Source organism: Neofelis nebulosa, chromosome 17 (genome assembly GCF_028018385.1).
Source record: "Neofelis nebulosa isolate mNeoNeb1 chromosome 17, mNeoNeb1.pri, whole genome shotgun sequence".
Lineage (NCBI taxonomy): Eukaryota > Metazoa > Chordata > Mammalia > Carnivora > Felidae > Neofelis > Neofelis nebulosa.
Genome location: NC_080798.1, coordinates 57,592,840 through 57,618,872, shown reverse-complemented (window position 1 = coordinate 57,618,872; position 26,033 = coordinate 57,592,840). Strand labels below are relative to the sequence as shown.

The 26,033-nt window shown below is 61.0% G+C and overlaps 1 protein-coding gene across 3 annotated transcripts; it reads left to right on the top strand.

Annotated features, from left to right (window-relative positions):
- The first annotated feature begins 5 nt into the window (after positions 1–5).
- Positions 6–26,033, top strand: SLC38A8 (solute carrier family 38 member 8). 3 transcript variants are annotated; one of them, XM_058707199.1, is made up of 14 exons: positions 6–106; positions 1,055–1,168; positions 8,399–8,480; positions 8,933–9,027; positions 9,265–9,455; positions 10,766–10,964; positions 14,114–14,255; positions 15,348–15,449; positions 17,482–17,539; positions 21,525–21,639; positions 22,430–22,577; positions 22,764–22,972; positions 23,652–23,703; positions 25,837–26,033. In XM_058707199.1, the coding sequence occupies exons 4-14, from the start codon at positions 8,988–8,990 to the stop codon at positions 25,928–25,930; spliced, it is 1,350 nt and encodes a 449-aa protein (XP_058563182.1). In that variant the 5' UTR covers positions 6–106; positions 1,055–1,168; positions 8,399–8,480; positions 8,933–8,987; the 3' UTR covers positions 25,931–26,033. The 3 variants fall into 3 exon arrangements, with proteins under 3 accessions (XP_058563182.1, XP_058563184.1, XP_058563183.1); XM_058707201.1 differs by lacking the exons at positions 6–106; positions 1,055–1,168 and adding an exon at positions 1,194–1,769; XM_058707200.1 differs by lacking the exons at positions 6–106; positions 1,055–1,168 and adding an exon at positions 6,863–7,927.

Genomic DNA, 26,033 nt, shown 5'->3' with positions numbered 1-26,033 from the left:
GTAGGAGACTCTTTTTCCGCCCACCCCGTTTCTCTGCAGACAACCTGGAACGTGTCCGGGTCACCCTGCAGGGGCTGGGGTTTTTGCCGTCCACGTTCATTTTAAGGTATGACTCACGTGCTAACCATCCTCCAAAGCGTCCGATTCGGTGGCTTTCAGTGTATTTGCAAGGTTGTGTAACCGTCAGCCCTGGGATTCCAGGACATTTTCATCAGCCCCAAAGGAAACTGTTGTCATTAGCAAATCAGCCTCTTTTCCTTCCCTCCTGGCCCGTGGCAGCCCCTCACGTGCTGCCTGTCCTGAACATTTCCCACACGTGGGATCACGTGACCAAGGCCTTGTGCTGCCCCTTAGCGTATTTTCAAGACACGCCCGTGTGAGAACATGTCCAGGGTGTGGTGGCGTTTCTGGGCCCGTGCACCAGCCCGCTGTGCGGACGGACCCCTGTCGTGTGTGCGCCTCGGGGGGTGGACGCTGGAGCTGCCCCGCTGTGTGGCTCTTAGGAGTCCCGGTGCTAAGGGTATTCGGGTACGGGCTTCTGTGTGGACGCCGGTTTTCAGCTCTGCCGGGTGTGGTCCCCAGGGGCGAGGGGCTCGCCGCGCCCTGTGTCGCTTTTGGGGGAGCCGTCAGACTTTCTGGTCCGAAGCGAGCACACCATTTGATATCCCCAGCAGCTGGGCACGAGGCTCGGGTTCCCCGCGTCCTCGCCCTCCCTCGGCCATCTGAGCGCAGCAGCCAGCTTCCGTGTCGGGTGGTGTCTGTGCTGGGGTTTGGATTTGCGTTTTCCTGAAGCTGAACGACGTCGAACGTCTTTGCGTGTGCTTACGTCCGTCTGCGCATCTTTAGAGAAGTGTCTGTTCTCTAAAGCCAGTTTCAGCTGGCTTTTCTTTATCACAGACCCGTAGGAGCGCCTCGTGGGTTCTGGGTCCGGGTCCTCCTCGGTGTGTGGCTGGCGCATCTGTCATTCTGTTGCTTGTCTTTCCACTTGGCCTGGTTGGCTCCTTTTTGAAGCATGGAAGTTTCTAACTGTGATGGAGGCCGTTTTACCCACCAGGTGCCGTTTGTAGGAACCCAGAGCCTAATCCAAGGGAGCCTGCTGATTTTAACCCTTGCCTGTCCGGTCTGTTTTCTGGGTGCCAGCCGGCTGACCTCGGCCTTCGGGTCACAGGTGAGGATGCGCTGACCTGAGGGGTAGAGGCCGTGTGGCATCAGGGTGCCGAGGAGGTCCTGGGAAGAATAAGGCCCAGGCCGAGGGCTGAGGGAGGAGTCACTAAGGCCCAGTGCTCCCTGTGACGGGCCATCCTTGGAGGTCACATTGGTGACCTTGCAGTTCTTAACTGCACTCTGTGGCTATTGCCTCAAGACTGGAGGCGTTGCGTAGGGCCCCACCAAGCTCTCTCTGCCCCAAGCAGCCCCCAGGGCGGGAGCATTTCGCACAGGGCAGCCTGTGTCCTCAGGTGAGCAGTGACCGGAGGGTAGCGTCGGCCCATCAGAACAAGGGGCTTGTGCACGGTCTGTCATGGGGCCTCTGGTCCCCCGCCTATCCTCCACAGGCAGGGACGGCTCCCTGCCTGCTCCTTCGGACCTTGAGGGCTGGCCCGTGGCCCGTCCTCATCCCGCAGGCCTCTGCGACAACAGGTCCTCCGAATGAGGACATGGCCTCGGCGTGAGACAGCAGGCTGCAGGAGCTAGGACTGGCTGGGGCACCCAGGCCTTGTCTCAGGGACAGCACACCTTCAGATTTTTTCCAGGGAAGCCTGAAATCTGGAGTATGTTGGCAAATGATTGAATTAGAGAAATTTTTTGTGACTTAGGCTGTCCTTCCATCTCTGTTGCAAAGTTCTCCTAACAGCAAGGGCAACGTGGTTGTGGAATTAAGTTCTAGACCCCAGAGCAGTGAGCTGGGACAGTTAATCTCCACGCTGGTTGAAGGCCTTGGGTGCACCTGTCTCTGGCGACTTGGAGGTCTCATCCCTGAAAGATGGAACTTGGATCTGGCAGCGTCTCCTGTTCATGCCAGGATCCTGCACCTGGCCTTCGAAGTCGGCATTCGCATGTGTCCCTGGCCTTCGGGGCTGGCTCTCCCGTTTAGATGGGGTGGACCTTGCCAGCCCAGCATCGAGCGCTCTCACGGCCGTCTCAGGGCGCACACGTGTGCAGTTTAGGTTTGGGCGTGGGGTCGTGTAGGTGGGGCAGGACAGGAGGAGGACAAAGATCGGACAGGCGTGAACACAGACCGCACACTGAGACCAAGTCACAAACAGAAGAGTCGTTAGCACACCAGGCTTCTTAGGGACCAGCTCCACGCAGGGAACCCGCCTGGGGTCTGACGTGGCAAAGTGAAGTTCAGCAGTGACCACGTGAAGACCGTGGCGGGTCTTCAGATACAGGGTGGCTTCGTAGCATCCTGAAGTTCTGGGTGCGGATGGGGGTGCCCAGGAACTGGCAGCTGTTCTGTGATCTGCCTGCCCAAAGTGCTGCGATAGAGGTGTAACGGAGAAGGAAGGAAGGTGGGTCCTTGCCGGTCTGCTAGCCAGAGGGCTGGCGTCGGGAGCCGTGTGCCAGGCTCGCTGTGCATTCATTTTTCCTCTCCAGGCACAGCTGGGGGCTCGGCGGCGCGGGTCCCACCTCACAGAGGCAGTGGCAGCCGGAGAGGGGCTCCGTGCCTTGCCCAGAAGCACACCATTGATGCATCAGGATCAGAACTAAGCCCGAGCGCCTCCCGTCAGGGACAGCGACACACGGGGAGCATGACGAGACGCAGAAGCATTGGACGGAATCGGCGGGGGGGGGGGGGGCAGGGGACGAAGCAGAGTGGGGGCTGAGCTGAGAGTTCTTCATGGGGGAGCACTTACCCAGAAAGGGACTGAACCGGTTGACTGGGGCCCGGAAAACAGGCCCTCCCCTAGAAGGGGCCTCAACAGGCGCTTGCCCTGGGGATGGCCGGGTCCACCCGGAGGCACGTCCTGGAGAGGATGTCCCCACCTGGCACAGGTGTTGAGCTGCAGCCCTGGCTGTAGCCCCAGCCCGCGTGGAGTCCAGCTCCAGCCCGGCCACTCCCCGCTGTGGGCCCTCTCCTCACCGAGTGGCACTCAGGCGTGTCAGGCGTGGTCGGTGACAGACCATCCCATGGTGACAGACGTGCGTGATGGCTGTGGGCCCGAGCTGGGCCGCCTCCCTGCTTGTAGGGGACCCTTCGTTGCCCTGGCGTGAGCTCTCCTTGTCCCAGAGAACACCTACACCTTTAAAACAACAAAGACGAGCAGTCAGTTCACCACGGCCACAGATACACCTGGGATTCCAGGAGGCCCTGGGGCCCCTGAGAGGCAGGTTCATCCCTAACCATGTGAGCTCTCGGGAGCCAGTCAGGGGCCCTGTCTGCATGAACCCTGAAGGCGCCGTGTGACAGGAGTGGAAATGGGGACAGCTGGGTGCCCCCGCGCCACCCTCAGCCCCACCTGTGTGTGGGACGCGAGGGTCTGAGGTCTTGCACCTGCCCGTAACCGTCCAGTGCTCCCCCAGGAGGAGGCCCCGTGCACGATGGCCCCGAGGGCACCTGCCCCGGCCACGTGTGCACTCCCTGCGTCTGCTGGGTGCTTACCACCCGCCTGGCATCGGCCTGTGTCTTTTTTTTTTTTTTTTTAAAGTTTATTTATTGTCGAGAAAGCATGCACTAGTGGGAGAAAGGCAGAGAGAGAGGAGACACAACCCAAAGCAGGCTGTAGGCTCTGAGCTGACAGCAGAGAGCCCGAAGCGGGGCTCGAACTCATAAACCGTGAGATCATGACCTGAGTGGAAGTCGGACGCTCAACCGACTGAGCCACCGGGCACGCCACACCGGCCCGTGTCTCATGTGCCTTGTGCCACCTGGGGGTCCCAGCACCGTGTGATGCTGTCACCGCCATTTCTCAGATGAGGAAACCACGGTGAGACCAGCATTCGAAGCCCAGCTCTGACCTGGGCCTGAGGCCCCTCAACACAGGGCTCCTTCCCCTTTCCCTATGGCGGGAAAGATGCCCACTTCCTGGTAACGATGGGGGTGCTACTTAGATTTAGATCTGCTGGACACAAAATGGAGTCCGGGAGTCTCATAAATAGATTAAAAAGAAGCGTCCAGAGAAATAGCAAAATTCTCGTTTTTTTTCTTAACGGTTGGTACTACCCACATAAGCGGATATTAACACACAGGATGTTGGTTTCATCTGTTGGCGGCCCGAGGGCAGTGCGGGTGCGTATCTTAGAAATACAGATTCCTGGGCCTCGCCCCAGACCTACTGAACCATAGGCTGCGTGGGAAGAGCTCAGCAATCAATTTTAAAAGCTCCCCAAGGTGAACCGCTGGCATACGACCCGGCTCTCCCGCGGCTGGGCGTAGACCCAACCGAATCGCAAGCAGGTGTTTGAGCCAAGTGTGTACGTGGCAGCCCACGGCCACGCGACTCCCAACAGCCAAAAGCCGCAGATGAGCCAGAGGTGCGTCCGTAGATGAGCCGAGGAGCAGAAGGTGACCCGTCTGGACGCCAAGGAATGAAGCGTACTGATCGCAAGCCTCGAGACCGCCCTGCTGAGCGGAAGAAGCCTGACACCAAAGGGCACAAATTGTGTGATTCCAGAGCAGGCAAACACAGGGACAGAAAGTGGGCGGGGCGGGGGCAGGGACCGCTGACGGGTAAAGGGGTTTCCTTTGGGGGACAAAAGTCCTAGAACGGGGTGGTGGTGACGGTTGCACAACATCGTGAGTATATGGAGTGCCACCTGGCCACACGCTTGAGGGTGTTAAGGTGGTGGCTTGTGTGTGTGTGACATAACCACCAAAACCCCCACGTCTCCCCAAGGGGTTCTGGTACCAGGCGAGGTGGGAGCCCCTGGCTTGGAGGCTGGGAGAGGCCGTCCGGCCGTCTAGACCCCAGCGTCAGCACGGGCCCAGGGGTCAGAACCCGATGATAGAGCCCCTGCAGGGGCTGGGCGCCCTTCTCACCACCTTGCCCCTGCCGTGGGCCTGCTGTCTGGCTGCTGAACCCCCCCAGGCACTTCCTCCTCTGGCTGAGAGGCAGGGTGCCGTTCCCTCCCTTCCCCCAGAGCCAGATTCTGAGACCGGGCCCTCATTAGAGGGAGGGGACAGGACAGCGGGACTTGCCAGGGCCGTGCCCTGGGCCCTGTGTCACCTGGAGGCGCAGCCTCCACTCTGCGGAAGAGTGTGGGGCGGGGGTCCACGGACCTCCAGCCTGAGGGGCGCCGCCATCAGGGCCCTGGGTGCCCGGTGGACCCGTTTCCTGCTGCCGCGGTAACAAGTTTCTGCAAAGTTGTGGCTGAAAACAAAGCATTTTCTCCTGCGGTTCTGAAGGCGGGAAAGCCAGAATCAGTCTCACGGGCTAAAGTCAGGCATGGGCAGCGCTGATTTGCTCCGGAGGCTCCCGGGGAGAGTCTGTTTCCTGGCCTTTTCCAGTAGCGGGTTCACCCCGCCCAGGGTGCTGCCCTCGGCCAGGGACAGACGCACAGACGCTGGGGGAAAGGAGGGGCTGCGGGCTCAGGAGCGCAGGTGAGACAGGGACCCTGCCTGCCCAGAGCTGAGCTCCTCCATGCGCCTCAGCAGCTCTTGGGGAGCTTTCTGGAAGCCCAGATGCCTGCCACAGCCCAGACCAATGTCATCTGAAGCCCTGAGCCATGTGAAGAGTTCCTCCAGTATTCTCATGTAGCCGGGGTTCAGAACGTTGTTCCAGAAGCCCAGAATCAGGCCGAGGTAAAGACACATCGGTACCGATGGTGGAGTTTGACATGCCCCGTTCCACACACATCTCTCACTCCTGTGCCGAGAGCACAGAGGAATTCTCAGGAATCCCCGGAACAGCCCTGTAGGGTGGGATCTGCTGTGATCCCATGTCACCAGTGGTCCCAGCGAGGCCCAGACCACAGAACCAGTGCACAAAGGGAGCCAGGGACTCTGGCTCCTGGGACCTGCCCTCATCTGTCTTCCAGAACATTCTAACGGGTCTGGGGAAACAAGCGAGGTCACTCTCTCCCTGAAGTTCTGAACCTGTCATGTGGCCCGTACTCTGGAGAAAAGAAGGAGCTGGACCCTGGAGAACAACCCTTGATGACAGGCGCTCCCGTGCGTGGGCGCCGGGCCGAGCCGCCACCTGCCTGGCCCACGGAGGCGCCAGCTTGCCACCTCACTGGCTCCCTTGTGCTCCAGAGCCGCCCGCCCACACAGATGGGGCCCCCAGGGCGCCTCTCCACAGCCCAGAAAGGTCACGGCATCCCTGGGAGGCCGGCAGAGAGTATCAAAGCACCTCAGAACTAAGAGGTTTTCCTCCTCGAGTGGAATTTCACAGCCTGGTGGCCAATTTCTAAGTCATGCACGTTAATGGGCAGCTAATGAGGTATCCAGGCAGGGACCTGGAGGTGCCCCAGGCTCGCAGAGCCCAGATTAGGGAGTACAAAGCCAGCCGCTGGTGAGGGAGGAAGCTAAATCATCTCTCCCTGCGCCTCGGGGTGGATGTGGGCAGAGGGTGCGAGCTATGCGGATTTTGAGCCCCAACCCGGCTTGGTCTGCGCCCTCCACCTGCCGCCCCCCCGTGCCGGGCATCCTCCCCATCGGGCCGGGCCGATGACCTCCCTGCGCTCCTGGAAAACCTCCACAGGGAAGAGGTGGGGCTGAAACGCCTGGTCCAGCAAGAATGGCCTCTCCCAGGTCCCTGGGGGACCCCAGAACCCAGAGGCCTTCCCGGGGCCCCTGGCTGAGCCTTCACACAGGGACTCCCTGCTCCTCCGATGCCTCCCTTCCCCTCACCTTCCTCCAGGGAGCCCTCCTGCAGCTGGGGTCTCGTGGTCACCCCTCCTACTCTTTGGACCCTATTTGTCTAGTCCTGGTCTCTTCATACGTCGGCCTTTCCTTCAGAACGGAGCCCTTCTCTTTCGCCTCTGACTCGCTGTGAGTCTGCGTGCGTCGAATGAGAGTGCACTCAGGCCCCAGCCCCATGGGGCGCAGTGTGCCGAAGGGTGGCCCCTGTCGTGCTGAGTAGTGTGCCCTAGAGCCTGTGGATGTGACCTTATCTGGAAAATGGGTCTTCTGCTTTGCAGGTGCAGTGAGGAAAGGATCTCGAGATGAGATCATTCTGGAATGTGTGAGTGGGCTCAAATCCCAGGACAGGTCACCTCCCACGAATAGGAGAGGACACAGACACGGGGCGGGTGTGGGAAGATGGCACCCGGAGGGACGCCGGCACCAGCCCAGCACCGCCTGGAGCCCTTAGGAGCTGGAAAAGGCAGGAGGGATCACGCCCTGGAGCCTTTGGAGGGAGGGCGGCCCTGCTGGGAGAGAATAAATTCCCATTGTTCTGAGACCCCCAGCTGGTGAGTTTGTTAGGGCAGCTCCAGGAGGCTACTTGCGTGGGGGAAGTCACGCCTTTTTCTCTCTTCTGGAATCCTACTCTCACTCTCTGATTCAGTGCCTCCCGTCCTGGGCGCTGGCAGCCGGGCAGGGTGCGGGGTGAAGCAGGTTTTGGGATGACGCAGCCAGGGTTGAACCCCGGGCCGGTCACTTGCCAGCGGGCTCGTTCTGAGCCCCCTGCTCCACCTGCCTGAGCTCAGTGCCCGCTCTGTGTCGAGCACTATGGTGTCACCCCCTTGGGATTCGCTGTGGGGGACCCAGTGAGACGCCCAGCGCCGGCTACAGGGCCCGGTTCCCAGCATCGCTCACTCGGTGAGCGCCGGTCCAGCTGTGCGCTCCCGGGCCACAATCCCGGCTCCCTTGTCACATCCATGCCTGCCACTCAGCAGGTCAGACGCTCACTCAACGCCTCTACGCGGAGCCTGCAAAGACCAACAGTCTGCTGGTGACACGGTCAGGGGATGGAGACCGTTGGAAACCACATGGAGACAAAGCCCTGGGCGCTGATCTGGTGTCTGCCAGATAAGGACTGATCAGGTGAGGCTCTGGCTCCAGAGATGGTTCACTGAAAGCCGCAGTCCTTAAGAGGGGGTCCCTGCACCCGCTGTATCCGCGTCACCGGGGAGCTGGGTAGGAATGCAGATTCTCAGACCCACGGAGTCAGAAACCGCTGGGTTGTCTGTCACACAGCCCTCAATCTGGGTTGTCACGCACCCTCAAGGGGACTCGAGCCCGGGTGCCAGGAGTAAAGCAGGTTCACATTAGAATTCCGGATGTGACCTTCGTGGACCTGTGTTTTCCCGAAGGGGACAATTTCCTTTCCATCTCAGCGGACAGCACAACAGGTCGGAGAAGCGGTGTCTACTCAACGTCCGGTCCCAGACCAGCAACGCCCGCCTCCCCGGACCTCGGAAGTGATGTGGTATCTGGGCTCCACCGAGGGGACAGTGAATTCGAATCTGCCTTCTGACAAGACCCCAGGCGATTCAACGTGCACATTCGTTTCAGGGGCCAAGCACCTGCTGACTGCCTGGGCCTTTGCACGCACTTGAGTCCACAGCGGGCCCCACAGCCCACTGCGAGCTGCAAGGTGGGCACATGGAGCCCTTTGTGGATGGAAACTAGGCTTGGAGAGATCACATGGTCTAGCTGAGCTCCGAGCTCTTAACCAAGCCCCCCTTCCTCAAACTGGGGGGCCTCGGAGAGGGATCCTGGGCCCAGGTCATTGACTGAGATCCGGTGCAGGCCTGCCCCTCCTGCTCTCCCAGCTGCCCTCCATCAGACCCTCAGCAGCCAGGAAAGCCCCGCCTCCTGGGAGGGGCCTTCACCCGGGTGGGGGAGGGGAGGGCGTCTTAAGACCCCCCCCCTCCTCAGGCTGGCAGTCGCAGACGCTGCAAGCTCTGGGGACCGGTGGCTCTGACCTTTTGTCCTCGTTCCCCTTGGTGTTGAGACATGACCCCAACACGTGCTCTCTAGAGCTCCCTTAATTCCCGAATCATCTCCCCACCTCGGGCACAGCTAGAACCTTCCTTCTTCCACCAGTGGGGCCCAAGAAATGCCGCTGAACCAGCTGGAGCGAGCCTGAGCCCTGTCCCTGATGGCTGACAACTATCTGATCTTGAAGTCTGGATTTGGGGGTAAGGGTGAGGGGCTGGGGTGGAGGCTCGGGAGAGGAGGGTAGGAGGTGCCCCCGTGAGGATAAACTGGGGCCTGGGAGCGGGTCACTTAAAAGGGCAGCCCGAGGCAGCCCGTGGCGTGGGGCTGTTGGGACAGATGGGTGACTCTGATTTGGGGAGCAAGACCAGTCATAGCCAGGAAGGCAGTGTGAGGACTGCGCCTCTCCCCACCTCCCCCCGCCTCCCTGCTGCTTCTAGCCATGGAGGGACCGACGGCCGGCAGCCCAGGCCTCACGGAGAAGCCGGTCCCCGCGGCCACCGGCCCCTCTCTTTCCTCGCTGGGCGCTGTCTTCATCCTCCTGAAATCCGCGCTGGGGGCCGGCCTGCTCAACTTCCCCTGGGCCTTCCACAAGGCGGGTGGGGTGACCCCCGCCTTCCTGGTGGAGCTGGTAAGCACCTGCGGAGCATTTTTCGGGGCGGGGGGGGGGGGGGGGGGGGGCGGGTCTCCTGGGGTGGGATCCAGACTGGAATCCTCAGCATCCCTCCTGAGGGGCTGCCTGTTGTAGAAACGACCCCTTTGGAGACTCCCGTTTGCGTCCGCTCTCTGCTCAGCTGCCGCGGGCCGGGGTCCTCCCACCGCAGCCCCGAGTGGCGAGCACCCCTAGGCTGTTGAGGGTGGGGGGTGGGGAGGCGCCTGCCTCAAGTGATCATCTGCAGGCGGTCACCTGGCCAGTCGGCTCCTCTCACCGGCTGGTTACAGCTCGATGCTGAAAGTTGAGCTCTGTGTGCGGTCGGATCGGGTGTAAGATGCTGTGACCCCCACCCCCCCACCCCACACCCGGCCTGACCCGCCGCCCGTCACAGCCGTGCGGCCAGTCCTGCCAGCTGCATGTGGAGCCTGAACTCCCTTCTAGAAAGGCCAGGGCTGCACAGCCCCAGCGGAGAAGGGCCGGTAATTAGCACAGCTTCATTTTATCTGCGAAGATTCTCTTTCCGCAGCTGATAGCAACAGCTGAGTTGTGTGGGGAGCTGGTCCACAGACGTGATCTTAAATGCCTTTTTATGGCGGCCAGCTGATCGTGGCCACGGGGCCTTTTCTGTCCTTCGGGAAACTGCCCGGTCCTAGCTTTTGTAGTGTCCGGCCTATGAAAATAGGTAACCGTGGGACGATAGGGCAGCAGTTTCTTTGGGGGACAGGACACGAGAGAGCTCCGGGGCACGGTGGTGGGTTCTCAGTCCTGACGGGTTAAGGTTGTACAGGTGGATCGGTTGTATCTCTTCCAACGATACGTGTGTTCTTTTAACCCACAACCCATGGGATTTTAGGAGAGTAATTGAGACTCTCTGGGTTTCTGAGATCTCATTTATCCAATTGGGGCAGGATAGTAGGAATCCCAGGTGCAAAGACATACAGCCCGAGAGGCCTGGACAATCGCTTGCCCTGTGGCTCTGATCTCCAGGCAGGGGCGGGCCTGGTAGCACATTGGGTAGAGGTCCCTGGTCTCCAGGTGGCCTGTGTGGGTGACAGGCCTGGTGGAGAGTGATATCAAAGTCCCAAGGGTCTGGGGCGCCTGGCAGGGTCGGTCGGTAAAGCATGCGCGACTCTTGATCTCAGGGTTCTGAGTTCAAGCCCCATGTTGGGCCCCGAGCCTACTTAATTTAAAAACAAAAAAAAAACAAAAAAAACCCAAAACCTGCGGGGCAGCTGGCTCGGGTGGTGGGCTGGGGGTCACCCTGGCCCCACGGTCCTGCTCCGCAGGTCTCCTTGGTCTTTCTCATCAGCGGGCTGGTCATCCTGGGCTATGCTGCCTCTGTCAGCGGCCAGATGACCTACCAGGGTGTGGTTGGAGAGCTGTGTGGCCCGGCCCTGGGGAAGCTGTGTGAGGCCTGCTTCATCGTCAACCTGCTCATGATCTCCGTGGCCTTCCTCAGAGTGATTGGGGACCAGCTGGAGAAGCGTAAGTACTGGCAAAGGAGTGGGGGGCGCCCCAGGGGGGCTTCTGGTTGATGAGCGGGATGTGGGTACTGGGGGGGCCTTGGGGGGACAGCAGAGGCCAAGGCCACCCCTGAGCTCCTTACATTGTGGCAGAAGGAGTGGTAATGAGCACCCTGGGAGTCATGGAGGGGGAGGGGCCCTGCTGGATGTCTAGTGGGGAGAATCCAGTTTACAGATGGGGAAGCCAATCCAACTGCAGAGAAGTCCCTTTGGAGAGCGAGCCAGTAACACCTTGAATCTGGGGATGGGACGTCCAGGCCTGAGCCCGGGCCCCCTTGGCTTCTCATCCCCCATGGACCATTTCCCTGCAAACTCTGCTAGCCACATCGTGCCCGCTTTGATAGGTTTCCTTTTTGTTCTCTTCAGCGTATTTGCGAATTCTTGCTGGGATTTCTTCCTGGACTCACGGGTGTTGACGCTTGTGTGGTTCAGTTTCCACTTAGTTGCGGAGTTTCCTAGATCGCTTTCTGGTTTCTGCCTTAGTTGTGCCACGGTCGGAGAACACGCTCCATGCGGTTTCAGTCTTTGGCCTCGGAGACTTGCTCTGGGCCCCCGCGTGATCAGTCTTGGTGGGCGCTCCGGGGGCCCTTCAGGGACGTGCCTGGTGCAGTTGGGCGGAGTGTTCTGGAATGCTGCATCGGCTCTAGGTGCTCCACGGCTTGGATGAGATCCTCCCGAGCCTCCCTGATTGTTTTTCCAAATGGAGTTACTCCCTCAGGTGGTGAAAGGCGAGCGTGCAAATCAGCTGTGTTTGCAGGTTGGTGTGTTTGACCCTTGAATTCTGTCCATTTTGGCCTCCTGGTGCTCGAAGCTCTGTTGGCAGAGGCTCCCACCCGTGAATTGTCCCGCGAGGATCGTGAAAGATCGCCTCTCGTCTCTGGCAATTCTTTGCCTTCAAGTCCAACCTCTCCGCCACCCGTCTAGTCCCTCCAGCTTCCTTGAGTGTTTGCTTGGCTTCTCCCCCTCCTCCCACCGCCCCCCCACCCCCCCCGCCCGCCGGGTCTTTGACTGTGAACCTAAAGGTAACTTGGGAGTTTCAGGTATGTTTCCTGCGGACGTCACGTAGTTGGGTCTTGCTTTTTTCTTTCTTTCTTTTTTTTTTTTTTTTTTTTTAATCGTCCCAACAGTCTCCGTGTTTAACTGGAGTGTTGCAATTTTTAATTGGAAGGTGGTTAGCCATACGCTTGGATTTTGGTCGTCTGTTTTGCTATTTCTTCTGTCACTTGAACCAAAGGCCCCAGTGCTGGGGGTCCCGAGGTTCCAGGTGCCCGTGTCTGGGGGGGGGTTCTTGTATCCCGAAAAGCATGGAGGTTGGCGAATCTGAATCTCCCAGTGGATAAAAGGGGCACACAGAAGTGCCCTGACTCTCGGCGTGAGGTGGAGGTCATGTCCGGTTCCACCTCTGGGCAGAGGTGGTTGCACCAGAAGGCAGCTGGAGTGATCAGAGCAACCTTGAGGACGCAGACCTCCTCCACGGGCTCTGGGCAGATGGCCTGGGGTGTGCTTGTGTGTTAGTGGTTAGAGGGTTGGGGATGTGTTGTCTCTGCAGGCTTCTTGGCAGGGGGGCCAAATAAAGACTGGGGGTGCCTGTGGCGGTTGGGGTGCTTGGTGTCCTTGTGTGCAGTGGGTACCGATGACTTAGAAGTGACAGGTGCTGAAAGATGTCAAGGAATGTTCTAGAAAGTTGAGGGCTCGGGAGGGGCTGCTGGAGCCCAGATATCCGAGCTGGGATCCTGGCTGAGGAGATCTAGATGCAAAAGCGGGGCTTGTGTCCCTTCCCAGAGGCCATGTGGGTCTGGCACTCCCCAAGGTATCTGTGCACCTCTGGGTGCGTGCATTTCCCTGGCGTCTGTGGCCCGGAATGCCTGCTTTGCTCTCGTGCCTGGTGCCTGTGTAGAGTGACCTCGGGGTGGGACCCTGGGACCCCTCCTCCCCGCCCCCCCCCCCCCCAAGCCTTGCAGAGGTTCGGTAGAAACAAGCTACTAGGGTAAGGTCTTGGCTTCTGTGCGTGGCTGGCTTGCATTTGGTGAACAAAGAAGGGTCACAGTCCAGCACAGCAAGCGCCCCCAAGTGGGCCGTGAAGCATCTCTCAGCTCCCAGCCCTCCGCAGCAGGGCTGTGGGGACCTGGGAGGAGGGACACCCCCCCATCCTACCCCCCTTTCGAGCCCCAGGCCATCTTGCTCCTCCCCCAATGCTCTCCCCTCCCCCACGGGCCTTGCCTCTTGTGTCAACTTCAAATTCTGCATTTCGTTGTGGTGGTGGGGGGGGGGGAACACCGGTCTGGGTTCTTCCGTTCCCCCTACTGAGAGGTTGGTGGGAGGCTGGGAGGAGTGTGTGTCCCTTGCCCCCATCAGCATGGGCTCTGAGACAACGTTGGCCCAGCAGACTATGGCAGATGTGACATGGTGCCCGTTCCAGGCCCAGCCTTTAAGCGGACAGTTTCCCCTGGGATCTTCGGGAGCCCTCAGTTGCCCCGGCCTAACCTCCTGGAGGGTCCTTGTGGGAGAGACCCCAGGACTGCAGGGAGGGCTCAGGCGTCCCCACCAGACACCCAGTGTCGAGCCATCGCGGACCCTCCAGACCAGCCTACCCGTGGGCCGTCCACGCACCCCCACGTGACCCTAGCTGGTCCCATGCGGAGCAGAACTGGCCGGCTCAGCCCTGCCCTAGTTCTCCTCCAGTCCCTGGCGTGTGACAAAGTCGTCGCTCTGGGCCACTGTTGGGGGGGGGGGGGAGTTTATCAGGGGGACGTTTACTGGCTCTCAGTACCAGCTCCCCCCCCCCGACAGGCTCATGAGCAAACAGAAAAGCATCTTTCATGAGCGGATCAGGGCCCAGGTGCCTCAAGGGCAGGCCCCTTGGCCTCTTCCTTGTTGCGGCCCCTCTAGCAGAAGGTCACCGAATGGCTGTTGAATGAACCTGCGGCAAGGTTGCTGCCCCCGTGGTGGCACGTGACAGGTGGGGCTCCTTGCCCCGGCCGACCCCGGCCGACCCTGGCCGACCCTGGCCCGCCCGGGAGCAGGGACCCCTGTGGCTGGGGCTCTGTGCCTGGGGGGTGCTGGGGCCGCAGCTCTGAGCGGTCCCCACCCTCTTGCCCTCCCTGCCCTCAGTGTGTGGCTTCCTGCTGCCCAGCGCCCCCCCGGCCCCGCAGCCGTGGTGCGTGGACCAGCGCCTCACCCTGACCCTGCTCTCTGCGCTGGTCATCCTGCCCCTGTCCGTCCCGCGCGAGATTGGGTTCCAGAAGTACACCAGGTACGGGTGGGGCTGCGGACGCTTCCCTGCCAGGGTCCCCACCTGTGCCGGCGTGTGCAGGTGGGGGGGTGGGGACGGGGGGTTCTTTCTGCCAGGGATTAGGGGGGCGGCCAGCTCTGGTCCTCCCCTTTTGGAGAAGAGAAAAAAGAGGGACAGTTACCCAAGTAGCACATACGCGGGGTAGAAAACAGAGATAAACAAGAACGTGTATTGACGTGGCTGCTATTCTGTGATTTCATTATTACAGATGGTTTATGTGCACAGTCACGGGGAGACCCCAGATGTACACTTGGGTTCCACCTTGCAGTCTGAGGTGTTTTGGGTTTATTTTTTTTTTTAACGTTTATTTGTTTTTTGAGAGAGAGCACAAGCAGGGGAGGGGCAGAAAGAGAGACACAGAATCCGAAGCAGGCTCCGGGCTCCGAGCTGTCGGCACAGAGCCGGACGCGGGGCTCGAACTCAGGAACTGCACGAGATCGTGACCTGAGCTGGAGTCAGAAGCTTAGCCGACTTAAAACTGCCCCTTTATATATACTTTCGGAAAATAAAAAAAAAAGCTTGGCGAAAGGACTCACCTGAGTTTGCAACCGGCCTTCCCCTGTTGCGTCGTGAACGCCAACAGACTTTTTACCTTAGAACTAGAATGGGGAGAGAGCACGCGGGGGACCCAGGTCCCCTCTGGGCTCCAGCCCTTGCCTGGCTCTCCTGTCGTGTCAGCAAGGTCAGGGGCGCACCCCGCTTTGGTGTGGCCGAGCCGAGGGCGTCCCGGCGTGGGTGCCACATCGGAATGCTGTCTTGTTGGAGAGGTGGGGGCTCCCGAAGCTCTCGGACCTGACGGGTGTCGGCCTGGCCGGGAGCTCGACGCTTCTGACCCCTGGGCCTCAGACAGGCTTCCCGCTGTCCCCATGCCACAGACACGGAAATCGAGGCTCGGAGCAGTGGGGACCTTGCCCGACACCTAGCCGACGTGGGCCGCGCTGGCCCTCAGACGGTGCTCTGTGTCACCCCGGGCTGTGTGTGGCAGGACCCGTGTTCCCGTGATGGGGTGGCTATACCGCGGAGGCCCCTAACCGTGTGTTCCGTGTGTGTCAGCATCCTAGGCACCCTGGCCGCCTGCTACCTGGCCCTGGTCATCGTGGTGCAGTACTATACCGGGCCCCATGGCCTTGCTCGTGAGCCCCGCCCCGCACAGAGGTGAGTGTGAGGGGGCGGCTGTTCATGGCTTCCTGCGTGAGGCCAAGAGGTGGGGGTGGGGAGGGGCTGTCCTGCAGAGATGCTGCGTGGTGCCGACGGCTTGGGGTTTGCTGGGAAGCCACTGCGGGGCTGAAATCAGATCTGCTCGTGGCAGGGCCACCTCCACGGGCACGTGACCAGCAGTCACCCAGAAGGGCCCTGCACGTGGCTGAATGGCCTGCTGTTGCAATCCTGAATTTTTTTTTTTTTAAAGTTTATCTTTGAGAGAGACAGACACACACACACACACACACACACACACACACACACACAGAGTTCGAGCAGGGAAGGGGCAGAGAGAGAGGGAGACACAGCATCCGAAGCAGGCTCCAGGCTCCAAGCCGTCAGCCCAGAGCCCGCCGCGGGTCTCGAACCCGGGAACCGTGGGATCGTGACTTGAGCCGAAGCCGGGCGCTTAACCGACTGAGCCCCACCGGGCACCCCGCCATCCTGAAATTCTTCCCTGAACAAGGTGCCAGCGTGTTCATTTTGCGCCAGGCTCCACGAACTTCATGGCCTCTTCTGGCTGACCGTTGGGAAGCACGACCGCAGAGAAGAGGCTGGGGCAACTCTGAGCTTTGGGCTTGAGGGCTGGGAAAGGTGGCAGTGCTGTTTCCTGGGGTGGATGAGACGGGAGCAGAGACAGGGGGAGGAAGTCACGTGGGGACATGTTATGTTGGAGGCGGTTCTGAGACCTCCGATGAAGACGTCAGGTGACCCGTCAGACCTGCGTGTCTGGAGGTCAGAGAGGGGTCCGGACTGGAGGGAGAAAGGCCGTGGGTGTTGGCCCCGAGGGGGCATTTGAGGCCGCCAGCCCGGGTGAGAATGGTACGCTGAGCCAGTGGTGCTCAGTCCGGCACCAGGAGGTCAGGGACAGGAGGAGGAGGTGTTGGGAAAAGAGAAGGAAGGAGAAGGTGCAGAATGGGTTAGCTTCTGGCGGGGTGGGGCGGGGGGGAGCTCTCACTAGCGCTTCGAGGGAAGAATCCTTCCTGCCCCTTCCAGCTTCTGGTGGCCCCAGCGATCTTTGGCGTCCCTTGGCACGTGGTTCTATCCCTCTGTCTCTGTTTCCATCATATAGGACCTTCCCTTGTCTGTGTCTGTCTGTTCTTCTGGTGACAACACCACCCCACTCCAGTGTGACCTCAGCTCGTTTTCCCTCATGACCTCTACCAAGACCTTGTGTCCAAACAAGGCTTTGTTCTGAGGTTCCCAATGGATATAAACTTGGGGGGATGCTAGTCAACCCAGTGTAGAGGAGGATCGAAAGTGGGCCTCAGCAGTCGGTGAGCAGAATTTCAAGAAGGTTGGGGTGACGGCCGCCAAAATGCTGTTGCTGGGTCACGTAGGACTGAGTCCCAGCTTTGAATTGAGCCATAGAGGCTACTGGTGATGTGACGAGAGCTTCGTGAGGGCGGGAAAAGGGGCTGAGGGTCCCAGTGGATTGGGCCCAGGGAAGAGAGTTCTTCTGAGAAGGGGGAGAGAGGAGTGGGCCGGAGCTGATGGGGGAACCAACACCAGCAGGTGCTGCTTATATCTCACTCCGCTCTGTCCCCCCAGGTGCCAGAGGCTGGTACCCAGAGCTTGTCAAAGGGAGCTGGGGGTCCTCATCCGGGTGCCCCTGCGGGGGGCCGGACCTCAAGGCTCTGCCCTGTGTCTGGCTCCGTCCTCTCAGGCAGTTTGGGCGGTGGTCAAGCCATCCTTGCCCTATTGGATTTGATGGATGCTGCCAGTGCCCCCAACCTCGATGGAAACGGAAAGTTGGGAATTTCTTGTAGCCCTGTCCTCCGTGGAGAAGGTCAGCTTAGCAAATGTGAGCACAGGTGTCTTTAGAAGATGCAGTGTGTCACACGCATCCTTTCCCTGGTACTTGAAAAGGCTGTCTCACAGCCCGGCTCAGCTACGTTTCCCTGGTATTGTTTAAAACTCCTCCTCAAGTGGCGGTTGTGGTGAGTTGAACTTTTTGTGACAAACCCCTGTTCTTGTCCGTTTGCAGCCCCTCCTCCTGGACCTCCATGTTTAGTGTCTTCCCTACGATCTGCTTCGGGTTCCAGGTAATGGCCGCGTGCGGGTGGAGGTGCGTGGCTTGGGGGGCTGTGGTGACTCTGCTCCCTCGGCAGAGGGTGGCCCTGTGTCAGGAAAGAAGGTAGAAGACTCGCTACGGGGCAAGGTGGGTGGTCTCCTGGAGGCTGTGTGTGTCGGTTGGCATCTGGGCTCGGTGAGGGGTGAACCGCTGTCGAACCTGGGTACCCGGCCTCTGCCGACACCAGCAGCACATCTGTTGGGTCAGCGGCAGCGTGTGGGGCTCCGGAGCTTGTTCCCTCCTCTGAGAAATTCTCCCGGGGCCATCTCCCTGACTGGGGACCTGGTGCCACCCGCTTAGACGGAACGCCTTTATGCAGGTGGCTGCTGTCCCTGGCGCCTGGGGGAGGAAAGATCCTGACTCGGGAGGCGTTCGGGGGCCGGGAGGCGTACCGGGCAGAAAAGGGGAGCTTGTGACGGAGTGGCACAGAGGGAGGGCGTGCCGAACTGTGGGAGGCGACAGGCGAAGGGGAGTGGGTTCAGCTAGTGAGTCCGGGAAGGGAGGGGGCCGCAGGCAGGGGTGAGGTGGTGGGAGAGCTGCAGGGGTGAGGTCGGTGCCCCCCCCACCGTGGTGTTAGAGGGGTGCAATGGAGGCCGTGGGCTCCTCCCCCGAGGGGGTTTCCAGTCGCCTGGCAGGTGCTCCCTGACTCGTTTCATCCATTGTTGATTTTAGGAAAGCTTCGCCTCCATCCTAAGAACAGCCGCCCCCGCCACCCCCAGACACCCCAGGCGGGTCTCAAAGTAAAATCGAGTTCGCAGGGGCAAGTGGTGTTCGGCCCGACAGCTGTGCCTTCTCGCCTGACTTGTTCCTCCCCTGCTCTGTCCTCCAGCTCCTGTTTGTGCTTTTTCCATCTTGCGTTTTCTTTGAGGATCGTTAAAAAAAAAAAAAAAAACAACAACCCTGGAACGTTTCCATTTATCCTCTTTATAAATCAGTCGAAATATCGCTTCTGGGGCTCAGCAAGCCGCTCGCAGGAACGTCTCCCATTTCTTCTCGCACGCCCCATATTTTCAAAGAGCTAAAGCGACGATTTTGTTGTCAGCGGTTTGGACGCGGCCTTCATCCCTCTCTCCCGCGCCCGGGCACCATATGGTGTGGCAGGCTTGCGCCGCGGGGGCCGCTTTCCAGATGCTTCCGAGGGCTGCCCCCCTCACCTTTGCCTCGGCTCCGTCAGCCGGTTCTCCTAGCAACCGGGGCCTGGGCTGCGGTTTCCAGGGACACGGGAGGCAGCGATGAAGAGCTGGGAGAAGACAGACGCGAATCGCAGGGTGGGGGTGGGGCTCAGGCCAGAGGAGACCAGGATCTGGGGGTGCGGGGGTGGGGGCGGAGGGCAGTTGAGGGTGAAGAGGGAGAGAGAGGAGGAGGGGCGGCCTGCTGGAGGGGTGGCGCGGGAAGGGCAAGTCTCCTGTTGGCCTCAGGAGCTCTGACCTGGCCAGACCGCTCCCCGCCCCCTCGAGCGAGCAGCGGGGCGCCCCGTCCAGCCTGCAGCGCAGCGCGAGGGCCGTGGAGGGGCAGACGTGGGGCGCGGGCTCAGCTCCCAGCCAGCTCGCCACCCCCGGGACTTCTGCGCGGCTGCTGTTTTTAAACAGCCGTGTTGAGGTCTAAGTCCCGTGGCAAACAGTTCACTCATTGGCCGCAGGCGACTCAGAACACTGGCGACGCCCCGAAAGGAGCCCTGTACCTGGGGCCGGCCGGCCCCCATGCCCTGGCACCCACGTGTCTCTCTGCGGATCTCTTTCGGGCGTTTGATTCTAAGGGGGTCCCTTGGTTCCGGCTTCTGTCCCCCAGCGTGCTGCTCTCCACGTTCGCCCCTGCCGTGCCCTGTGCCGCTCGCTGCCCCCCTTCCTGTGGCTGCGGGGTGGTTGTCGGCCGCATTGAGTGCAGCCGGCAGACTGCTCCTCAGCCGGTGGACGTGTGACCTGTTTGTGCTCCCCGGCCAGTGTGCTCCTTCGCCTGCCGTTTCTCCTGCCCTGGGAGCAGAGAGCCAGTGCCATCCCAGCCCCTGTCCCAGCCGGGCAGCCCTGTCCTTGGGAGTCGTCTAAAATCTGGTGTAAAAGCAGGAGAAACGGCCCAGGGGTCTTGGGACAACCTGGGGGGAGGGCTGGACGATATCCTGCCACAGCCGAGCGTCTTGTCCCCCCCCCCCCCCCCCGCGCTTGGCCGTGCCCTGGAGACCCCCACTGCGTGGCGTCCTGGGCGACCCCAGAGTCTGTGGGCCTTGGGGGTTGGTGTGTACTCGGGAGCGGGGATGGGGAGACAGTTAGGGAGACCCCCTGTCATGGGCTCTGGGCCGTTCTCGGAGCCATGCAGATGTACCTGAGAAATGCCATAGGGGTAGGTACAGGAGGCGGGAACCTGGGTCCCCTGGCTTCCCCTGGTTTCCCCTGATTGAGGCTCCCCTTGAGGATAAAGCCCCCAGGGCCTGGCTGAGCCAACCTGCAGCCAGCAGGCTCCTGCAAGGTCAAGGCGGCCTGGGGCAGGAGTGTCGGGGGGAAGGGTGTGTGCGCTCAGTCTCCCCCGTACGCGGCCCCTGCAGGGGAGTTGGGGAGTGAGTGTGTGTGTCCCCCACCCCTCCCGAGGGTGTGCCCCTCCCCATCATGCTCCACGAGGCAGGGGGGCTATGTTTGCTTGACTACGTGGCATCTCACACTGGCACCAAGTGGGACTGTTAAGCATTTGAGTGCTGGGGAGTCGGGGGTGGGGGAGGCTTCCTGCTTGCTGGGTGGGTTAATGGGTGTGTAATTGAGTCCCCCTGGAACATTCTTTAGCTATGGGCCGGGCTCTGTGTGTGGCCTGAGCTCAGAGGCATAAGCGAACCCAATGTCCTCGCCCTGATGTAGCTAACAGATCCTGAACAAGCAAACCCAGAAGTGGTGGGGAGGGGAGGGGAGGGGAGGGGAGGGACACAGGGAGGAGCTCAGTCCTGCTGGGGAGAGCTTTCTGAAAGGAAGGGTAGGTGCTGGCCGTACCAAGAGAGAATCCCAGGTAGAGGACCCAGCAGAAGCAAATGTCCTGAGGCAGCAAGGAGGAACAGAGGTGAACTGAGCTCAGGGGGTGAGGAAGGCGTGGCTAGCAGCCTGGAGAGTGGGCAGGAGGAGGTGATCCACATGTTTGGTTTTGATCAGAAGGGAGTAAAGAGGCTGATGTGTGGAAGGAACCATAGAACAGTCTGGAAGCCATAGGGGGCATCAAGATAAAGTCTTGCCTCTCAACCCCGGCTGTGTGGCAGACAGGGTCTCCTGGGCTGCTGGTGAAATGCCGCTGCCCAGGTCCTGCCCCAAGTAAATGAAGTCCTTGACGTTGCCCATAGGTGTTTTGTATTTCAAACTCCTCATGACATTATTAAGTATACGTGAAACATATAAATCATGGCTGTGTCTATTCCCGTGCAACCCTCAGCCCAGTCAGGATCTAGAATGTTCCTGGTAACCCCACAAGCTCCCTTGTGACCTGTCCTGCTCCACAGCAGCCCCCTTCTGTCACCGGAAGCGGTAGTTCTCGACTAGGAGCAGTTCTAGGGGGCCATTGGGCAACGTCCAGAGACGTTTTTGGTTGTCACAATGAGGGCGGAGGTGTTCCTGGTGTCCAGTGGGTCCCCACCAGGGATTCTGCCCAGTATCCTGCAGCGCACAGGACAGCACCCCCCCCAGATGTCAAGGGTGCTGCAGTCCAGAACCCTTGCCCCAGGGTGGTTAACTTGTAACCGGAACTTCATGTTCCCAGAAACACGTTTTCTCGTCTTGCTCAGCGTTCCGGCCGCGAGGCCGTCCTGTGCGAGGTTGTGTTCGTCCTTCAGGGCTGTGTCGTATTTCCCGGGTGACCGTCTGCCGATTTTCCTGCTAGACTTTCTACTGTCGGCGGACCCATGGGTGGCATCCTGTGCTTTGGGGCCCGGAGACGTTTGAGGTGGCTCCCGGTGCCTCGGGCGCCCCCTGAGCCCTGCCCCTGCCTCGCAGTGTCACGAAGCCGGGGTGTCCGTTTACTGCAGTATGACCCATCGGAGCCTCTCCCATTGGGCCCTGGTCTCCGTGCTGTCCCTCCTGGCCTGCTGCCTCGTCTACTCGGTGACAGGTAAGGCAGCACCAGCACACCGCGGAGCTGGGCAGGGGGCGCGGGAGACCCCGAATCACGTGTGCCCGAGGAGTGCTCACCGCGTGCCCGGCCGCGCCGTGCCGGGTCTGGGAGGTGTCACAGCCCTCGTCCGTTTACTCCTGACCCCCCTGGGAAGTCCCCATTTCACGGAAGGAGTAGCTGAGGCTCAGACGGCTTCCGTGGCTTGTCCGGCAGGGCCCCCCGACTAGACGTGCAGAGCTGAGACCCTGCTCGTACGCTCCACACCCTGCCACACAGATGTCCGATGGGATGGTAGTGACCGTCGCGTGGCATGATCTCTGGGTAGCGATCAACAAAACGCCCTTGTGGCTTTGACGGACGTGGGTGCCCACAGACCTGGGTTCCAGGCAGAAGGGTCTCCGAGGGGTGCGGAAGTGGGCCTCAGAGATGGCTGGGACCTGCTTAGGGTCACACAGCGTGCCCCTGGCACAGCCCAGGTCTCAGGCCTAGGCTGACTTCTGGCTGGCTGCTTCCCTCCCGCCCGGGGCTTTGGAGCCCCTGACCCGGGGAGCCCTTGGGCCGCTGCAGTGTGCCAGCCACTGTGGCCCACCGTGGTCACCCAGGAAGCTTGCTGACCCACGACGCCGTCAGTTGTGGGAGGACAGCACGGGGACGCGGCTGCCGTGTTACGCAGTGCCCGCTGTCCGCGGCGTTCCCCGTGCTGTGCCCTCCGTCCACGTCTCCCGCCGGCACGGCGCCCTTCTAATCCGCCCCCCTCCCCCGGCCTTCCGCCCTCTCGGCCTCCCAGGGGTTTACGGCTTCCTGACCTTTGGGGCCGAAGTTTCTGCGGACATCTTGATGTCTTACCCAGGCGACGACGTGGTCATCATCGTGGCCCGGGCCCTCTTTGGAGTATCCATCGTGACCGTCTACCCCATTGTGCTCTTCCTGGGGAGGTGAGGTCCGGCCCGCGGGGCCCTTGTATGTCGGTGCCTGCTCCAGACTGAGCCGCGGGAGGGTCGACGCGGCCCTTGGGGAACGGCGCCCGGTGACGGGCCGGAGCCCCGCTGGGTGTGCACGGTGCACGGTGCCCGGTGGGGGCCGGCGCAGGGCTGGAGCCGCCCGTGGTGTGTGGCCTTCAGGTCGGTGATGCAGGATTTCTGGAGGAGGAGCTGGTGCCTGGCGTGTGGGCCCGGGGCCCTGGCGGAGCCCTCGGGGCCGTGGGTCCGGGTGCCGCTGACCGTCTTGTGGGTCGCCGTGACGCTGGCCATGGCCCTGCTCCTGCCCGACCTCAGCGAGATCATCGGCATCATTGGCGGGATCAGCTCCTTCTTTATCTTCATTTTCCCGGGTGAGGCCCCTGCTCGGCTCGGCTCTGCCCGGTCTCCCCGTGGGGGACTCGAGGGTCTGGAGGGTGGGAGCCCCGCAGAGGCTTTACTGACCGGACACGGGCCGTGGACTGTATGTGCCTTGAGTTAAACATCTCCGTGACCCTCGATGGGCATACCCGCTGGGAGTGCTGTTGTCACCCCATCCTGCAGGTGGTCAGAGAGAGGCCCAGCGGCCTCCCGGGGCGGGGCGCAGGGAGTGCCGGGTCAGCCTTGGCCTTGTCCAGTCTCCGGTGCCACCGTGCACTGTGGGATTTCTTTTTTTCTTTTCTTTTTTTTTTTTAACCTTTCTGGTCACGTGAAATTTACGTGGTTCAAAGGTGCCCTGTGAATGTCATCTTCTTGTCTTGGTCCCCGGACCTGGGAGGCAAACACGATCTCTGCGACGGGTGGTTTCGTACAAAACCTTCCCCGTGTGGGTGGCTGGAGCTCCAGTCAAGGAGGCCTGAGGCTTTTTGCAGCCTGGGGACCCCGGGGGACCTCCCAGAGGAGGCGGCGCTCAGGGCTTGTCGTCGGAGAGGCTCAGGGGGGCCGAGGTGTTAGGGGGATGGTGAGCTGGGTCCGTGGGGACGGGCTCTCGAGCTCCGGGCCGCTCTGGGTTCAACAGTGGAGAGCTGGAGTGGCCCCGTGTGTCCTTTGCAGGTCTGTGCCTCATCTGTGCCGTTAACGTCCAGCCTGTTGCTGCACGCGTCAGGTAAGTGTCCCCAGACCAGGGTGACATCGTGGGCGCTTGAGGGGCTCAGAGGGAGCAGAATGGGAATGTGGCAGGGCCCACGGAGGTCACGTCCTGCCGGTGAGACGAACGACAGGCCACGGGGCTTGGCTTGTCCACGGTGACACGGTGTCCGAGCCAGGAATCGAACCCCTGCCAGCCACACTGGGGCCCGCCCACACGCTACGGGTGCTCAGCCCTCCCTTGCCCTCAGAGGGTGATCGTCTCTGCTGTGGCACAGGCGGGTCCCGTTGTGCGGAGCCCTGCGTTGTGGAGGCCGTGTGGCCGGAGGGGTAACACTTTGTGTCTGCAAGGTAGCGGGTCTTGGCTGGACCCTTGCTCAGTGCCCGGCCCTCAGTCCTCTCCTTACGATACCAGGATACCCATCCTCCAGACGAGGGGGCAGACGCTTGTCCACAGGCACGTGACAAGTCAGGGCGGCGCTGGGACTCAACCCGGGCTGACTGGGTCCGGGCCTCACGCCTGCCTCCTCCCTGCTCCACGGTGTGGGTTAGACAGAGGCTTTGGGGCTCCCCCTCTTTCCCAGAAGAGGGCCCTCATCTCCAGGGTGGCCTGGGCTATGACTGGGGCCCTGTCCTTTGCCCTCGAGGGGCCCAGCTGACTCCCCGGGAAAGAGAGTGCACGCACGGGTTTGCCACACCTCAGCAGGGGCCTGTGTGGCTCTTCCTTCCCTTCCACAGATGTGGGAACTGAGGCCGAGGCAGGTAAAGGGACACCGTCCTATGTTTGCCGGGGCGTTGAGCACAGCAGAAGTGCGTTTTGTCCCAGCCGAGGCCGCACGTCCACAATCAAGGTGTCGGCAGGGCCAGGCTCCCTTTGAAGCCTCTGAGAGCCGCTTCTGTTCTTGCCATTTCCTGCTTCTGGTGGCTCCAGGTGTCCCTGGCTGGTGGCTGCCTCACCCCCATCTCTGCCCCTCTGGGACTCTCTGCCTCAAGTCCCCATGTGCCTCCTTTCTATAAGGACACCTGTCACTGCCCTGAGGGCCCACCCCAAACGCAGCATGATCTCCTCTCCGGATTTTTAACTTCGTTACATCTGCAAAGACCCTGTTCCTCAATTAGGTCACGTTCACGGGTTTGGGGTGGACACGAATCCTGGCGACTGCCATTTAGCCCAGGACAGATGCTCCTGTGTTCCAGCAGCCGGGGGCTTGGGTCCCCCCACCCCGGAGGCCAGTGTCTCTCTCCTTCCCTCCCGCCTCATCGAGCCCCGGCCTGGTTTTCCCACAGCCGTGGGCAAGGCTTCCTTCCCTTCTGGGGGAAGAGCTTTTCTGGATGTCTCTGAACCTGACTCGGGCTTGGGGCGGCCGCGATGGTCTGGGACCTCCTACATGCAGCTGTTTCCTGGCAGTGGTCTTTGAAGGCCCTGCTGCTTCTGTTTTGTGCCTTGATCCAAGCTCACAACAGTTGTTACTGGTGGGCTTTGAAGGTATTTTTAACTCTAGAGCTGCCGTAGGGCCTCTGATCCCTCAGAACCTCTCTAGGAGCCTGCAGGCCCGAGAACATTCCCCACGCTCTCCCCACCTCCGTATTGGGGGCGTTCACGATTCTGTCTCGCTCGAGACCGTCTTTCCATAACATCGGGTCCTGTGGCCTTTGTTAATGGGGCCAGAAGTGTGTCCGGCCACCCTGCCATCTGTAGGAATTTCATTTCCTTGTCTGCACGGTCTCTGTTGGTGCGTCGGGAAGCTCGCAGATGTGGCCTCAGTGGCTGTCAGGGCGACCGCCTCTGCCCCCGTGGCCAGCCGCTGTCCCCATCGTGGGTGACTTCGGGCTTTCTGCTCCTTCATCGTTTTCAGGGGGGCTCCATGCCCCTCCTCCTGTTGCCCCCAAAGGGAAGGGACTGGAAAAGGGTCTCCCTCCCCCAGGGGAGGAACAAGGTAAACAGAGGCAGTGAGTGGTTTTAATCGCAGGGGGCCCTTCTCTCCCCTTGTCTTGGAAACCCCTCCCGACAGGTGGGGGGGAATACTATGGGTTTTCCTTCCAGCTTGGTGGCTCTCCTGGCTTCGTGTGATCAGCCTTCGGCGTGCCCTTGGCTGGTCTGTGCAGAGCTCCGGAGGAGAGCGTGCTCGATGTGTATTTCTTGGCCTGGCAGGTGCTGTTTGGAGGCGTGGGGAGTGGTCTCCGTGCTCGTGGGCACCTTCATCTTCGGGCAGAGCACAGTGGCAGCCGCCTTGGAACTCCTCTGAGCGGGAGGGGGTCGGCCCGGCCCCCATGGCTGCCCTGGTGCGGCTGCCTGCGTCCAGCTGTGCGACCCGTGTCCTTGCCTCATAAAGATGCTGGAGAAATGGA